The 18,006-nt window shown below is 40.2% G+C and overlaps 1 protein-coding gene across 9 annotated transcripts in view; it reads right to left on the reverse strand.

The window, feature by feature from the left end:
- Positions 1 to 1,627: 1,627 nt before the first annotated feature.
- The window catches only part of NTNG1 (netrin G1), a 207,936-nt gene continuing 191,557 nt past the window's right edge, over positions 1,628 to 18,006 (reverse strand). For all 9 annotated transcript variants that reach the window (XM_053391581.1, XM_053391572.1, XM_053391575.1 and 6 more), the window contains one exon: positions 1,628 to 2,963. In XM_053391581.1, coding sequence (XP_053247556.1) covers positions 2,728 to 2,963 — 236 coding nt within the window. In that variant the 3' untranslated portion in view covers positions 1,628 to 2,727. The remainder of the gene's footprint in view (positions 2,964 to 18,006) is intronic.

Below are 18,006 nucleotides of genomic sequence, written 5' to 3' on the forward strand. Positions count from 1 at the left end.
AAAAATGTGAGTCCATCTGATCCATTGCTTACTGCACAGAGAAAGTAGATCACAGAAGGGTTATTGTAGTGTAAATCATACTACCATAGCCTTGTGCTGTGCAGGCTTCTCCTGTTATGTTGAGGCATGAAGCAGTGTATCAGGTAAGTTGAGATCTTGCATCTCACTTATATGCATCCGTTGAGTTAACTATCTCTATAAAACAGATGCAAATCATTCTCCTGGTAGCACCTATTCAGAGTCTAACATTGGGGGCAAACAGATCACCTAGCAAAGTACTCAGAATGCTTATGGGGCAGGGGGGTTGCAAGACATTTGTTGCTCCACAGTGCTGGCAATCATAGCACACATCTGTTAACCACAGACCTATTTTAGCTTAAGTGTATAGCAAAATGCCCCCACCCCACCCCAGTAATAATGCTTTCAGAATTTTTGATCACGGATATTATATCGATGTGCACATATTTGACATATACTTGAAAATTCAGCACTGGCACTCATAGGTTTTGCAACAATAGTCAATATATCTGATATCTGACAAGTGGCATTCAGCCCTAGTCAGTTGCTGACATGTATTCATCAGTGTTTAACCGTACCTCCTCTTCTTCTTCTACTAGAGACATGGCATGCAATACCAATCAGTGTTTGATAGTTTCTAACACATGGCAATAAACAGAAACAAGCACTTCATTCCGTATCAACCAGTATGTGCACTGAAGGTATCTACAAAGGTTCTCCTGTGAGTGCCTCGGTCTTCATAAGTGGGAACTAGAAATATGGCCTTCTTGGTTGTGGCACCCTGCCTTTGGAGATTCCTTCCCAGGGGATTTGCCTAGTGCCTTCATCTTTGCAGTGATGAAACTTGCTTTTTCAAACTGTTAAAAATGCTGCTAGTAGCTGCTAGTCTAGTACCATTTTGATTGTTTATGATAGCTTTTTGTTCTTTTATCTTTTGTCAGTTATCCTGGGAACCTCTTTGTTGAAGGCATTCTATACAGTTAATTAATTAGATAAGTTGACTGTATCTGACATAGTAGCAATCAGTATTTGGCAGTTTTGCATAGATTACTTATACTTAAGTACTTTATATTACCTTCATTCATTTAACCAGTCCAAATATTTGAATGCTGAATTTTCATGTCATATTTTGACTTGTAAGTTTCATGTATTGGAGCTTGACTTAAAAAAAATCAACATTGGAATATGAATTGTGAACATTGATTTCATTTCAGCTTTATAAAGCTATTTTGATACATGTATGTTATGTGTTATACATATTACTGTGAATAAATTAGTTAGCAGAAATTATAATTAGTATTTTGACACTTGTAATCCTAGGCATCCTACTCAGAAGTAAGTCCCATTGAGGCCAATGGGGCTTCCTCCCAAGTCAGTTGGTATATGATTGTAGCTAAACTGAGTTGATTTGAAGGAAATGAATTGAGCTTGTCTGCCAGCTGAAACATTACCTACCGTGGCCTTGCCACTCATAATTGCTGTCTCTGAATCATTTGGGGAGGTTTTCTTTCGCATCCATCTCATTGTGTTTGCACAATTCTGCATTTGAATTTCTATTCCATCAAACTGGTAAAATGCAGTTAAGAAATTGCAATACTAATCCCTGAAATTGTTTACGCAGGAATCTTTATTCTCTTAAATCTTCCAGTGTTAAAGCAACAGAAAACATTTAGAATGTCCTTTGGTGGAATCTTATTACACTTGCTATAATATGTAAACTGATATTCTTTGATGCCAGCACGTTGCCCATACAGAGAAATCTCTGCACAATTAAATGAAAAGCGAAAGGAAGAAAAAAAAGAAAGAAAAAAATAGGATGAAAATAAAAAATAACTTTCCCCCCCTTAATCTGATTAGGATTAAAGTACATTAATAAATTGTCTGTTAACACAAATTGGCAATAATACAAAAAATCTACGTCTTACGTTAGTCAAGAAAAATAACTTCATTTGAATACAAAAGGATAAATACACTCTTTTTTTTTTGTCCTATAGCCACTCTTGTACAGTAGGTCAGCACTGCATGAACTTGATGCAGTGCTTCTAAAATATACAAGGGTATGACTGGCTTTAGATTTATTGAGGAGGGAGCTGGTACACATGTGCATTTACTAACATCAGACAAAGAAATCGTTCAACCAACAAGGGTTACAGAGCAACGTTCACTAAAGCACAGTTGGAAAGGGAATTTCAGGGGCTGAAGCAGGCCAATATGGCAGCTTTGAAACAGATTTCCTTATACCCACAATGCACTGACAGCAAAGAATTGCCTCTATTTGGTTGGTCCACACACTGGGAAGAGGTACAGTTGTGCACCAGATTGGAGGAGCAAGGTTTTGTAGTTTCTTTCTTTCTTTCTTTTTTTGTATTCCCGTCTGGGGGTGGTTACGAAAGCCTTTTCGATCCTGTGTAAGCTTTTGCAGCTGTGACTTAGTAGTAATAGTATTGGCAGCTGCTGACTTAAGCTTGAGTCAGAAAATAACAGTCTTGACTCGCTGGGTTGTCCACAATGGATAGATATGGCTTAGTTCGTTTGGGCCTTTATAGAGTCTATATATGTGTGGAGATTTTAGTTTTCCCCCTTTTATGTTTTTGAAAGACTTATTAGCATCTGCTTGCTGCTGCTGCCATTTCTTTTCCCCAGATTTCCTGTGGCATGTTCTTTTTTTGTTTTAAGCAGTCTGAAGTCGATCCTCCAAAGCTGGGTTGCCTAGAATATGAGAAACCCACTTAATCCTAATGGAGCAATCAGTGGTAATAGGAGTATAACACGTGGTAATGATATTGCCCCTTGCGCAGAGCTTTGACTGCAACCGTCTGGGTCCATTTCGCAACTCCGCTTCTCACACAACACACCAGTGTAGGCTGCGGGGCACTGGCAGCGGACGTTGTTGTGGCACGTTCCCCCATTCTGGCAAATCTGAAGTTCATTGTCACATACGTTTGCTGCAAGGAGGAGTAGAAAGAGAAAAGCATAATCAGTATAAGTGACTTGGTTATGACAAGCAACGAGGAAAAATAAAAATAAAAGCATTGGTTCTTCAACCCACCCACCCACCCACCCCTAAACTCCGATAATTTCAGTACTCGGTGCATTTACTTGTGAGTAGCTTTCCTAAACCCATGGTAATTACTCACCAGCAAATGTACTGAAGAACGTGGCTTGAGAGTGGGCCTGCCTCTTTGGTCGTGAATCTCTGTGACTTCATCCCCTCACCTCCCTGAAAGGGTTAGCTTTATATACGCAGCCTATAAGCAGTCAAGTGCTTGCCCCCCACAGCCAGCAGTTATGCACACTGAATGTGCTGGTTTTCCAACTTGTGTATAAACCAACCTGTGTTACAGCTCCCAGCTGAAGACTTAAATTACCTTCCCATGTTCATGTTACCAGGGTTACCACAGACTCTGGTGTGCAGGATAGAACACATACAAGGCTGCTAGTCTGGGGTGCATATAATCTCATGGGAGGGGGAGGAGGCATCACCTTTTCCTCATGGTGAACATAAGAAAGCCAGACATGCTGTCCACCAGCCTATGGCAATCTGCTTAAGTGCAGAGGTCAAAGAGGAAAACCTAGAACATTTTAGACTGTGGAATTTTGCACTTGTGTATCGTGCAGATTTATCCAAGCTATGCGTTCAGAAAAAAATACAGTACAGTGGTACCTCAGGTTAAGAACTTAATTCGTTCTGGAGGTCCATTCTTAAGCTGAAACTGTTCTTAACCTGAGGTGCCACTTTAGCTAATGGGGCCTCCCGCTGCCGCTGTGGCGCGATTTCTGTTATCATCTTGAAGCAAAGTTCTTAACCTGAGGTACTATTTCTGGGTTAGTGGAGTCTGTAACCTGAAGCGTCTGTAACCCGAGGTACCACTGTATAGACTTTCTGGGACTGTACCACTACAGACAGCAGGTGTAGGATCACATGTCTGAGCATTCCCTTCCAGAAAACTTAACATGTTAGAGTAAAGGTTACTAGTTCAACTCATTCCCTGATATGCCGCTTTTCCACATTAAGGAAAACGCTATTGCCTCACCTACAGTGGTGGTACAGTCTTGGGAGATCTATGCTTCATGAATGTTCTGAATGTGACTTGAAAGCTATGTGAATATGCCCAAAGATCACAACACCAATTCAGCGCTAAAATTATACTGTGGCATAACTCTGATGAGATGCCCATGCATCTTCCTGGGTGCATGTAACCGACACTCAAAAGATATAAATAATTATGTGAATAATGGAAAACCAGGCATACAGTTCTGTGTAACAGGTGGCTCTGTGTGTTTCCAAAATCTGTATATACGTTGGTAATCATTGCTTTGAATCCAAACTATAGAGCTGAGATTCAAAGAACAGTGAGTGGAAGGAAAATAGCACACAGCACTTTTCTGCAAATACATGCAGCGCTATAAATTGCTAGGTTCTATAGCAGTTCCCCAGCTTGTGCAAGAGGTTGAATTTGATGCTGCACCAAAAGAATAACAATTCTGGTTTTACGCTGCAATCCTAACCCCATTTACCTGGAAGCAAGCCCCATTGCTTTCAACAAGACTGGCTTCTGAGTAGAAATGGTTAGGATTGTGCTATTTGCCTCATCTTTCTCATACAAACCTTCTGTGTGCTATGTGAAATAGCCATTCTGTTAGTAGAAGCCTCCCTCTGTAGGCAGAAGGGCATTGTTGGATCCAACCCATTATGTTTACCATGCTCACATTAGTTTTTTGTTGTGAGATGGCAAAATACACCAGTCCACTTTGAATTACTGGAGAGAGTGAACCTGGCTCAAATACTCAATCCCAGGCACATAACAGGATCTTTGAATATTTATCTGCAGCAGTGCCTTCTACGCAATTCTTTTGAGCGTCTATATAAATTCCAAGTATTACTTGCATGTAAATGACTTTCTTGGATGGAAGCCAAAAGCTTTAAGCGGCAATCCTATGCACCCTAAATGGGAGTAAGCCCAGATTAACACAGTGGGAGTTACTTCTGAATACACATGAATAGGATTGTGCTATCAATATTGGCTTTCTCCAGGCTTTCGGAGTGAACACACGTGCACTTAAAGAGGGCAGGCAGGGCAGGGGTGAGCAAGTCCTGATCCCAACCTTTCCATGTGGACCTCCTTTGCATTTCCCATGCATTTCAGACCTCCTTTGTGCGGAGAGGAGGGGTCTGAAGGGGGATGCTAAGCATGCTCATGAGCCCTGATACAGTCTTCTCCAAATGCAGGAAGTTCTGAAGTGAAGGCAGCATGTCCAGAAGCACTGCCACCTCTCTCCACTTCTACCCACACAAGCATTCAGGTGAATGCTTAACCAGGGCTCAAGTGCCCAGTTACACAGACACAAATACAATGGGGATTTTTTGGGATCAATGCCTACTTAATTTGTTGTCAGATTGCAGGCTCACAGTTATTCAGTATCCAAGTAATTTTATACCTTTGGACAGGGCCAGCCCAAGATATTTTGGCCCCTGAGGCGAACCACAAAATGGCACCCCCCCAGGGAAGAAGGGGTGAGTGAACATTGGTATCAGGATCTGTTGTCCCTGTGGATCCTGCTGCCTGAGGCAATTGCCTTAGAGCTGGGCTGGCCTTGCCTTTGGAGTGCCTTAAGGTGCAGTTTTCCTGACAGACAGGGCATAGCAAAGGGAAGCATTACTGTCTGAACAAAGTCTCTATATGTTGTCATTATTATGATTGAACTGGAATTATTAATAGTCATGTTTATATACAATGATGATATTTGCAGCAAACAGGACAAAACTTGTGCGTTAACAAAAAGGCAACACTTAGTTGCCCAAAGCAAAATACCAATATGAGACATGATGCCATTACACTGAGCAAACGTATCTGTGGAAGGTAAGCAGAAAGCGCAAGGAGGAAATAGCAGAGCGATGGGAGCATGCTCCTGGGGAATCTCATAAGCAAGTGAATACAGAAAGAAACAGGACAAATTCCTCCCTTTTTAAAACAACAACAACAACACCAAAGTGACTATTAGCCACAGATGACAATTAACCGAGAAGCACATATGTCACATTTTAAAACATTTCTTCCTATGCATACATTCTCTTCCTTCCACCCACCCACCCAGCATGCATCCTCTGTCCAATCTCTTGCTAATCCTCCTTCTTTTATGATAGACATATTCTAAAAGGAGTTTAAACACTCAAAGTACCAATCAAATAAATCCCTCATAGTCTTCTTTATCGGGGGAAGGCAATGGCTCAGTAATTCAATGCATGTTGTTTAAGCAGAAGTTTTCAGGTTCAATCCAGACTCCATTTCTAGTTAGAACAATCTCAGGGAGCAGACCTGAGTAGGACCTGAGTAGGACCTGCCAGCACTGGGCAGGATGGACCAAACCCTGACACAAAAATAAGGAAGTTTCATGTGTTCGCTCTATTCAAATCAACAGAGGTTGCAGCAACAAGTAGTTCTTGGTGGAATTGCTTCCCTTACAGTTGCTTATAAAGCATGCCCTTTGTTCCCGATGCACAGTTGACTTCTAATTCTGTTCATGCAAATGCGTTGAATAATAATGCTCTTTCACTTCCTCTCCAGCATACCGTGCCATAATTAACAGGAGGGCAACCAACAGGCAGCATCTAAACATGTTCCTCCTTCGTCACCTTCCTGTGTGATTCCTTTTGCAGTGCTAATGTATTTTTTATGACCCATTGACACAACACTGAAATGCATCCACAGTTTCTGATCTGTAAATGTCACAACTGCATATTAAGCCATTATAAATGCTGCTTGCTCAGGGAATTGTGATGATGATGACCATATGTCTGCATTTTAGTCTTCTTTAATATAGCACACTAGACGAGCCTAATTGGGCATATTTATATTGCAGATATAAACCAAGAGAAATAATAAACCATAAAGCAAGTCTGATGAGATTTCAAGTCTGGGAAAAGATTGCAAGCAGCAACAGAAGAAATAAATGCAGAATAAGGAACTAGACTTTTTCTTAGATACTCATAGCAAGATTGTGTTTTGTGAATTTCCACATTTGTTTGGAAATCTTCAGACTGGTTCACTCAAATATGTATATAATCCTTTGATTAGCATCTAAATTAATAAATTGACTCCAGTGAATACCACAGCATATGTTGAGTTCTATTTCTGTTTGTGGTGTTGGATGTAAAGTGATGCATTTCCAACAGCACTGAAAAGCAATGCCTCTGAGGAGAGAATGAAGATTTGTGTTGTTGATAAATGATTTGTCTGCACATGACTGCTTTGCACTGCAGTCAAATGATCAGTGATTATTATTCCTTACAGTCTATATCCTCAGCAAGGACACTTACCATAAGAGGTATAGTTCCATTGACCCAATGAGACCATTTTGGAGTAGACATGTATAGGACTTAAGTGTGTGTAAGGTTGCAGACTATGCTGCTTATATCTAATATTCACATATGATCTTTCAGTTCATTTGGCTTGAAATAAATAAAACTTTTGTAGAAAAATCCAGCTGCAAAGTCCCTTAAAAGATTCGGCATGTTTGAAAAGGGCAGCTGTGGTTTGGTGTTTCTTTGTTTCTTTCTAAACTGGGCAATGTCAGGCATGGAGTATCAATGCAATAGCATGGATATTGATCATTACTAGCCTTAAATAATTAAATGGGAAACTAATACTTAATTAAATGCCCCTCTTAAACACCAGATGAGCGCTTAATATCTAGACGTTGAATGCAAATTGAGACATTTCCTTAAGTGTGCCTATCTCATAACTAATAATTATTGTTTTGGTTTATTTTTATTTGCAAAACATTTGAGTGTTTAAGAGTGAATGATTCCTGTCTGCGCCTATGGTTTCCACCCCACAGTAACTGCAGCATTTTATAAAGTTTACAATGAAATTACTGGCAGCTCCATTTTAATCATTTGCGTTGATACTTCTGCTTTTTCAACTGCGGTGTAGTGATATGTTTTGTGATGCTCTAACTCTTGGTATGCCCTGTCCTAAGTATTTAGAGGGCCATATAGAAAGGATACTAGTAGCTTGATCCATGGTATGACATGCAAGCTAAAAAAGTGAAGGCAAATTCTTATGTAAAACACCTTGAAGGGGGTGTTTTATGCATTGGTTTGTATGCATTGTGTGTGTGTGTGTGTGTAGTTTCATGCATTCGTTATCTTATTGCTTGGCTGCAATAAGATACCTTTACCTTTACCTACCTTTGCTTGGCTGCAAATGACAATGTTTTTTTACGCAAATCATATCCAGCTCATCTCTATTCTTTATCTTTGATGTTTGAGTGAAGCTGGTGAGTCACCTATACCCTTCAACCTTTGGCTAGCCACAAATTTATTTCCTCCTTGATGACTGTTCTACCACACAAGTTGCTTTCACTCACATCATCAGACAGAAGCAATATTTGAATAAATGGACCTTTGGTAGGACCCATAGTAGCTAGCTTCCAACTATGACTGGTTCATGGCAGATTAGCAAACACAACTTCAGAGGCATAATCACAACACTGTAGCACAAGTTCACGTGTTAGAAAATGGCAGTATAGATTCACAAGAAGCCATTTGTTTTCTAATCCCAGTGTCATTAATAATTGCAAATCTAGCAAAAAAAAAAAAGGGGGGGGGGAAGAGTTGTTTTGATCAACATATGCTGCAGGGAACAGCGTTCTGGGGCATGGGAATCTTTTTCACTAACAGGGAGGTGATGGAACTGAGATGTATAGTACACCACTGGAGAACCCCAGAGTGTCTGGGGATGCCACAGCTTCATATGCGGCCCAGATAGGTCAGAAGTAGATTTCATGGTTTTTATGTGCCTAAAACAGGATTCAAGAACAAAGGTCTCACCATCACACGACAAAAAGCTGATTACTGTTAATAACATATTGAATAAATATAAAATACTGAATACCAGTAATAGAGAGTGGTGCAAGCCATCACCTGTATGAACTCCAATAAGGGGAAGATGCAAAGAAGCACACTGTGCTGGCGTACTTTTACAGTTGCATAGAAAGGTGGCAGTTTATCATCTACAAGTGAGATAAGCATCACCTGATGAAATCCCTGCTCCCACACGGCTATTAAATGCACAGAAACCTTGCTCTCATTAGCACTTAATAGCTGGGACTGATGGATTTCCACATTTTGGCAATGGGAGATCTGGGATGCAATTGCTAGTGGCCTCCTGGGAAAAGCAGCCATTTCTTCAACTTGGTGGCTGATTAATGCTGAAGCAACTGAGAAAAGGTGGCATTTGAGACTGACCCAAAGTGTTAAGACTGAAGGGAAAGGAGCCACTCAAGGCAGACACCCTATAATCATTATAGCATAATGGATGACCCTATTAAAGACTACGAGAGTCAGTATACTATATTTAGGTGCTGCTGATTGCAGGCTTTTCATGTTTCTTAACATTTCACCTAAGGTTTCCCCAGCCCAGATTTTGAATGAAGTCACGATTCCAGCAATATGGACTGGAAAATGAATGTAACAGCTTTTGACCTCTGGTACAGCAGTAGATCTTCTAAAAAGTGACACTCATTCAGTGGATTAGTATATATATACTAACATTATATCATTTTTCCTATTTTTACAATGTGAAATCATGTGAAAGAAAGCTGTATGCCGCTATGAAAAACAACCACTTACTCCAATGCTATGGAAAGAATGAATAATTATAACATGAAGACTAGGCTGAAAACGAAATATTCCCTCCCCCATGAGACAAAAAAGTGAAAGTAATGGTCTTTGAGAAGGTGAAGTAATTAACTGCATATCAAGGGGGGTGAGGTGCTTAAGAAAAATCAAGATCAGCCACAGAACTGGAGATGGGTGCATCTTCGACTATGTCATCTGAAAGGGATTTGGTAGCCACACACTTAATTTGAAATGAAGTTAGTTTTAAAATAATAAAAACAAGTTAACAACATTGCCCAAAGGCAACTCATTGCTGAATAATAACTCGATCCTACATGTGTTTACTCAAAAGTAAATCCCAATGAATTCAGTGGTCTTATCCCCAAGTAAATATTCATAGGACTGTAGCCTGGAGCTATGCACACTTAATTTGGAATAAGTCCCAGTGAATTAAATCAGATTATTTTCAAAGCATCACACTTAATGACCTTCTGTAAATATTTATTTGAACTTATACTAGATCTCTGGAGAATGAGTTTTTTAAAAAAACCCAAAAATCTGACAGTTGTTGGCGTAGCAAGTTGTTTTAAGCCAGTTTCTGATCAGGATCCACCGGCTTCTGAAGAGTAAGGCAGTGATGCCATGTTTGATGATGATGATGACCCAATTTTGGGCTAAACTATGGAATAGGGTCAGGACTGCAGTAATTCATATAGACTCTGCTCCATGAAAATATGGGAAGCAGAAACTCATTCAGAATGTTTGCATATGGGCAATGTAAGTCACAATTTTGAAACCTCAACATTTCCTAATATGTGGAAGGAAGGAAGGAAGGAAGGAAGGAAGGAAGGAAGGAAGGAAGGAAGGAAGGGTCTTTTGAGACCAGGGTTATAGAGAAATAGACTTAAAACTATTCTGTATCTCCTATGCTCAAAAATGTTATGAAATCATACAATCGGTTCCAGAGGTGTGCAACAGTAGAAATGCAGCTACCAAGGACTTTGAAATAACAGAAAAGGTAAAAGAGTAAAGGAACAACATCCAGCACTGCACAAAAGAATAAGTGGGCACTCTCTCCAGACAGAGATAATAATCTCACATCATAGAGTCGTTTTGACAGGCCTGATAGAGGATAACAAGAGATTGCTTTCTAAAACGGACAAAATTGAAAATAAATCCAGGATTAGGCATTTTAGAATTACTGTTGTCCCAGAGGGGATGGAGCCCTCCAGTTGTTCTTAGGCAAGGGGAGGCGCGGTTAACTAAGCTTGTGCAGTTGTCTGATTTAGATCAAGTGCTTTCAGGAAGAAGATTCTTAAGGGTGGGAAGGAATCCTCAGCTCCAGCCATGCCATAAATCCTTTTGATTGTCTTTGGATACCAGGCAGTTCATAATACAGTCCTCAAAGCTGCTGGAGTCACCTGAGGGGTACAATCGGTTGGTGAAGACTGGGGAAAGCTGTAAATGTGATAATGAAGTTCAAAAGCATGAGGCTGGTAATGAAAGGCCAAAGGAACTGTGCGCATACAGCTTAGAGATAAGAAAATGAAGGGAACATAGTAGTATTCAAATGCGATAAAAGACTCCCACAGTGAAGGAGAGCAAATGTTTTCCTGTTCAGCTTTAGGTTGGACATTACATATATCTATATATGAAAATCTGTACCAAGTATGCAGTAAGAGTCCGCATGAAAATGTAGATTATTCTTCCCCGAAGGTACTGACAACCTAATTTTTTTTGATGGAGGAAAGCCACATGTCATAACACAGAGCCTTGGGCAGCCTTAAGAGAGTCAGGAGTATGCAACCAGACCTGAAGACGAAGTCTTTCTAATAGGAACGGCAGTGGTTTGGAGTGCTTGGTATGTTTGAAAGGGAGAAATGAATCTTATATGCCTCTACATTCTTTTAATGTCTGATGTTTTATCGCATTATTATTATTATTATTATTATTATTATTATTATTATTATTATTATCTGTTGGGAGCCACCCAGAGTAGCTGGGGAAACCCAGCCAGATGGGCAGGGTATAAATAAATAAATTAACAACAACAACAAATTATTATTACTAATTTTATGGTTTCGATCAAAATTCCCTTTTGGTTTCCATCTGCCCACCCCACTGCCTCTACTCTTCAGAAGCCCCACCCACCAACTCCCTGCCCCGAGAACACACTCCTCCTTTCCTACCCCTGGCACCAGAGGTTGCCATGGTTGGGCACTTGCCTCAGGTCTTGGAAGGGCCTATTGCCAGCACTACTTAGCTCATTCTCTGGGTCCCACTTGACACTGCAATGCAGGAATTGCAACTAAAGAATCCCTGACACGATAGCCATCCAACCTCTGCTTTAAAAAGAACCTCTAAGGAAGTAGATTCTACACTCTCCAAGGTAGTCAGTTCCACTGCCAGCTGCCAGCTCTTGCTGTCAGAAAGTTCTTCTGATGTTTAGTTAGAATCTCATTTCCTGCAATTTGAATCCATTGGTTTGGGTCCCTCTGGAGCAGGAGAAAAGAAGCTTGCTCCATCTTCTATCTGACAGCCCTTCATGTATATTTTAAGATGGCTATGAAATCACCTCTCAATTTTCTCTTTACCAGGTTACACATACCCAACTGTGAGGTGATTGACAGGTGAGAGGCCTTGTTCACCTCTCGGACTTGTCCTGCTGGACAAATCCAGTTCTCCACCCTTGATATAGTAGATGTAATTAGGTTATGATGGTATAAAGATATATGACCAAATGATGATCACTGAAGGCAACTAAAGTCAGTTAAAGCAAGCGAGGGCAATATGTATATTTCTCAAGGACTGTAAAGTGTGTGTGTGTGTAGAAAATTATGAAATGGATTCAAAACTAGATAAAACAATAGACTTTTGATGAAAGCTTTTGTTCTCATCAGTAATTATTCATTTCTCAAGAATTCAATTAGTGAGGTGGTTTCTTTCAACTAGTCTCATGAGCAGGGTTTGGGCTTGTGAAAAATGTGAAATCTATCTCACAGTTATCCATAAAATGGCTGTTCTGTCACCTTCATTTCAGGATCAGCTCTCAGTAAGCTGCCTCCATAGTATGTGGATATTAAATATTGCCTTGTGTATGCAACTTGGGTGCACTGTTTACTACAGAAGAGAAGAAATGTATTCAGTACACAGTATAAACCACTATAGTTGGCAATGAGAGTTTATGGGGACCTTTGGAAAATACGTTGGACTCTGGATTATAGCTATACAATTCCTCATCTTCTGAATTATTAAAAAGCATGCAGATAATACTGGAGCACAGCTCTTTTATGGAAACCTTGCATTGGGATGTGACTAGAGGGTTACTGAGCAATACGGTGGGTTTCCGTACAGACTCTTGTCTAATACCACATTTGAAAATTGTATGCTTGACTTAAAAGGGAAATTTGTTCTGGCTGAGCTATATATGTACACTCCAGTTTTTTGTCAGGGAAGAAAAATACTGCCCTACACATTTTAATAAGTAGATTAGAATGGATCCAAAGAGGTAAGTCAAGTCTGTTATGTAAATTTTTGTGCGAGATACCCGCTGTGCATAGCAAAATGCTTATGGAAATGCTTTGAAAAGAATTATTCTACATTTGGGTAGCTAAAAGAGAATCCTTTGGATTTGAATTTCCTCACAATGAGAAAGATATTAGATTTCTGTCTGGATTATCCATGCCAATTAAAAACTTTAATTACTGCTTCACTTTAGTGTTGTGCATGGGGGGGGGGAGCACTAGAAGCTGGTCCTATTTTTAATATTGCTTTGGCTTTGAACAAAATGACAATTTATTGTTTTGACAATTTGTGCAAATTCCATTTTAGATTTCCCTCCCCCCCTATGGTAAATCACAGAAGTTGGGATTTTACTTGATATATTGACAGGAGCTGAATAGTAGCAAAGAGGCCATGTTTCCACATTATGGCTTGAAATTGAATAGGTTATCAGTTATTTTAAATGTTATGTTTTCTGGGGGGGAAACCTAACTAACAGCAGTAGAACACCAGTTACAAGAGCAGAACGTGGCACAAATGAAAAATTAAGTGAAGGGATAAATAAATAAATATACAGTTTATAATTGTTGTTTTATGATCTCCATATTATATATATTTTGTCATGCACTGCTCTGGGTTTGAAGGGAGGAATATAAATTTAATAAATACATTTCATGAATAAATGAATGGATAATAAGAATGTGGCAAAGCCACATGTGCAAGCTCTTTACATCTGGCTGTAATCCTTGCTTCCAGCTAGGAGGAAAGGACTGCATTCTTGGCCTTCTCCCTAGGGATCAGGGATTCCAAATGTGGTTATGGTGATATAGGCAGAAGGCCTTGTGAAATACATCCTGTGTTGCTTTACTTGCGGATGAATGCAAGTTTAGGGGTCACTTTTCAAACCCTCAAATTTGTATGGAGATGGAAGCAAGGTTTGGATTGACAAACTCCGAAGAATTATCTGTGGAGGTTGCAAAGTAGAGTAAAATTATAACATTACTTTTATGAACCAAGCTAACAGGTGGGGGAGGGGGAAATCAGGATTTATATTAGTTATGAGGCACATACCCCCTATTTGCTTTATGTGTGGGAAAAGGCAGATTATTTATTGCTACGTCACTGTGCCAGCACTGTAAAATATAAGGTGAAAATAAATAATCTCTCTATTGGAATGTCTCCCACTCATACCTCTTTAAATTATGATATGGTATTTAAGATTTATACATTTTCTTATCAGCGAAGACTTTTAAATAAGAAGCAAAATGTTCACAATATCTTCTCTTTTAAATACCTTTAGTAATGTAAACTAAACAACACTCTTCTGTCTTTTCTAGTAATTATGGAAAAGTATAAGGTTCATATCTTTTTGAATACACATAGGATTTAAACTTTGAATCTACCTTAGGTGAAGCAAGAAATGAAGTTAAATATCTCTAATCAGTGCTATTTTCTAGGAAAAGAGGTACCAGAACTCACCATGAACACTTCCCTTGTTCTCATATAATGGCAATGGCCCACCTGACAGGTGCCGGAACTGAATTATGGCTGGAAAAAAATGCCCTGGTTCTAATACAGTGAAGTTGCTCAAGGCTCTCAAATGATGGCTAGAACTTTAAACACTTTTCAAAGACAACTAAGGAAACAGAGAAGCCTGCTTCTTCTCAGTATCTGTACTATAATCTACAAAGGGAATTGTTTTTATGGCTCTAGTGGTGATGAAGAAGCCTCTTTCAGTAATGACCCCAGCTGCCTTTCTGTTGCACAGCAGTTTGACATTTTGAAGAGCCTGCAGCTGCCACTGGTGGAAATGGCAGGTCAGATTATCCAAGGCAAGAAGGGGAAAGGGAGTAAGATGCGTAGGAAAGCAAGACTGGGAGTAGAAGTGAAGAGAAGAGAACAGATGGGTGGAACAGGGGGGTGGGGAGAGTGCTGTTGTGTTCAGGCCCTGTGTTTGTGGGCTTCCCCAGGCATCTGGCTGGCCACTCTGAGAACATAATGCAGGGTTAGATGGGTCATTGGCCTGATCCAGAAGGATCTTCTTAGTTTATCATGTGTTTGAGAAGCATATTGGGAAAGACCAGGTTGGTAAATACGGCAAGGATCTGTCAGGAGGAAAGGAACCTGAAAGTCACATAAAACTTTATATTACAGGCATGCAGCTAAACATTTAGTGAGTTATTTTGAATTTCTTAAAAGTTTAAATATACTGCATGGTGATAAGCTTAACATGAGCATATCATGTATAATAGCTAGCTTGTTTAAAGTGCTATGGGTATCTGAAAATTGTGAATGTGGACAAGGTACATTTTGGGGTGATGCTCTTTGACCTCGGGTCTGCAATTCTGGTATGTTTTTGTGCCAATGAGACTAAGTTGTGTCCCTTGTATTGCTGTGTGAGAATGCTGGATGAAGAAGAACATATTAAACTGGCACAGCTGCATTGGTGTTAGGCATGTCACAAGAGCACAAGCCTATATGTGTCTACTCAAAAGTAAGCGCCACTGAATTCAGTGTGGTTTACTGAGTATGTATAGGATTGGAGCCCAATGCTTCTGTACTTGTGCCTGTTAAAGAGGTTTGTAAATCTCTTCTACCGTTGGTAGGTAGAAGTGGGTGACTGGGCTCAAAGATACTGACCCGTTTACATTATAATATTCAGCAGCTCCTGCCTTATTCTCCAAACCCACTCTTAGTTATGGTGGTTGGGGAGGGCCACATATAGTGAAACTGTCTCTCCACAACTGCCTTGGAAATAAGAATTTTTTTTAAGAAAGAAAAAAACCTAGACAATAACAACAGTTTAAGTTAAGCATCTTTTTCACTGAAAGAGGACTTCACCTTGTGACACCAAAATGGCTACTTTTCCAAATTTACCACAATGCAGCATCTCATTAACTGAGCACCCTGCTGAACAATCTCCTGCTGATATATAATGAGGATGTAGTGTGTGCTTCGGCTCAAAAGCTCCTTCAATGACCGAAAATTGTGTATTTCTAGATATGTATTGTCTGCCTGGGGACATGTCTGCGAACATGTTTGAGAGATTGCGTGTTCCTGTTTCTATTTGGAACGATCTGTCCATAGCTCTCAAAAATGCAGTTCGTTGCTTCACACTTATGTAGCCCAATCCCATGCAATATTTACTGAGATGTAAGGCCTCTTGAGTGAGATGGGCGCACAACCCTAGAGTCTGTCAAGACTGGCCCGTACAGGCAGGGGTACCTTTACCTTTTTAAGGCTTAAACTGTTCATAGCACTTAATTCCCGGCTAAATGCTAGTAGTAGAGCTGCCTTAATTTTTCTTTTTTGTTGCCAATGGTATTTCTTTGTTGCTGTTGAAATAACCTGAACAGAGGCAAGTAAAGAGATTCAGACTGCAATCCTATATCCACTTACCTGGGAGGAAGTATATGTCATTAAACTGAATGGGACTCACTTCTAAGTAACAGTGTATGACACTGGTTTCCATGCTTACAGCTCATGTTTAGTGTTTTCTTTAGTATGGGATATGTTTTCTACTAAGCTCAGCATGCCCTATCTGTAAAATCAGTAAAGACTGCTTACCGTTAGCAGCGGGTTCTTATCTGCACACCTGGCTGACTCCATCATCAGCCTCAGCTGGCTGCAGGGGTCAACGAGATTTACCACTGAATTTTATTTGAATTGGCCAATCATGGCCATTTGGGTGGGCGGGGCTCTGGTGATGGACCCAGGCTTCACTCTGGTCCACTGCCACAGCATTTAAACCAGCTGCGCTGGGAGCAGACAGCAGTCAGCATGAGACTGCTGCCCAGAGGCAAGTGGGCAGCACGCATGTATCACCTTGTTGTGGTTGATGAATCACCATATTCAGCCCCAGGGAGGAATTCCGCTGCCCCAAAATTGGGCCTGCCTTGGGGTTTTGTCTTCCTCATAGAAACTGTCACAACGTTTTGGTGGAAAGAGGCATTGGATTGGATCCTTAGCCAAGGGGGTGCGTCCCACACCCTTTCTCCACAATCAGAATTACAGGGTACGCCAGTAAAGGAGTCCAGGGGGAAGGTTGTGTCCGAAGGCCCAGATAGGGGCCAGCGAGCCATAGAACACCCCACATGGTGACCTGGTGGGTTTGCCCTATTTGATTTGCATCATTTGGTGGTGGTAGTAGGGAGAATCCTTTAGCCCAGGATCCATGTTTGCTTTCTGATTGTGGCCCCGTTGTCATTTGGGTAGTATTGTGATATAGTATTTGGTAGTAGGTAGTAGACTTGTTGGGGGGCGGGGAAATAGCTGTCCACCTTAGGTGAAGTTGCTCTGCCATCAGACTTGCCATGGACATACCCCATATTTAGCAGCATTTCCTTTTAATAATCTTGGCTTAAAAAAATGCAATGGAATTTAATATTAATGACTTTTAAAAAAATAGTCCATATCTATTAATATCTGGCCTTAATGCCAGGTTTATATATTGCTGGATTGTTGGGAATTTTGTGTGTGCCTGTTCTAAGTCAGTGATGAGCAAACAGTTTATACAAAGTTTAATTTCACAACTCCTACTGAGGACAAACTTTTACAGTAATGTCTGCCCACCTGTCATTTCACAATACAAGCTGCCCATGCCTGCTTTTGCTCAAATGAGCAATGAATAATTCTTCTCGATAAACATTATAATTTCCCCTTCAATAGATTTGCAGTCCAACATAGCAATTGTTGTTTTAATCTTTCAAGCTGTTTTATTTCATGCACCTAATAGAAGCTCTGTCTCTTTCTGTTCTAAGCTCCCTTTGCATTTTCATTCCAAGCTACTTCTGATTGCCATATCTTGTATTGAAATATTTATTACCAAGCCATCAAGTATTAGCCGCTTAAAAATTATACTTTTT

Source organism: Podarcis raffonei, chromosome 6 (assembly GCF_027172205.1).
Source record: "Podarcis raffonei isolate rPodRaf1 chromosome 6, rPodRaf1.pri, whole genome shotgun sequence".
NCBI lineage: Eukaryota > Metazoa > Chordata > Lepidosauria > Squamata > Lacertidae > Podarcis > Podarcis raffonei.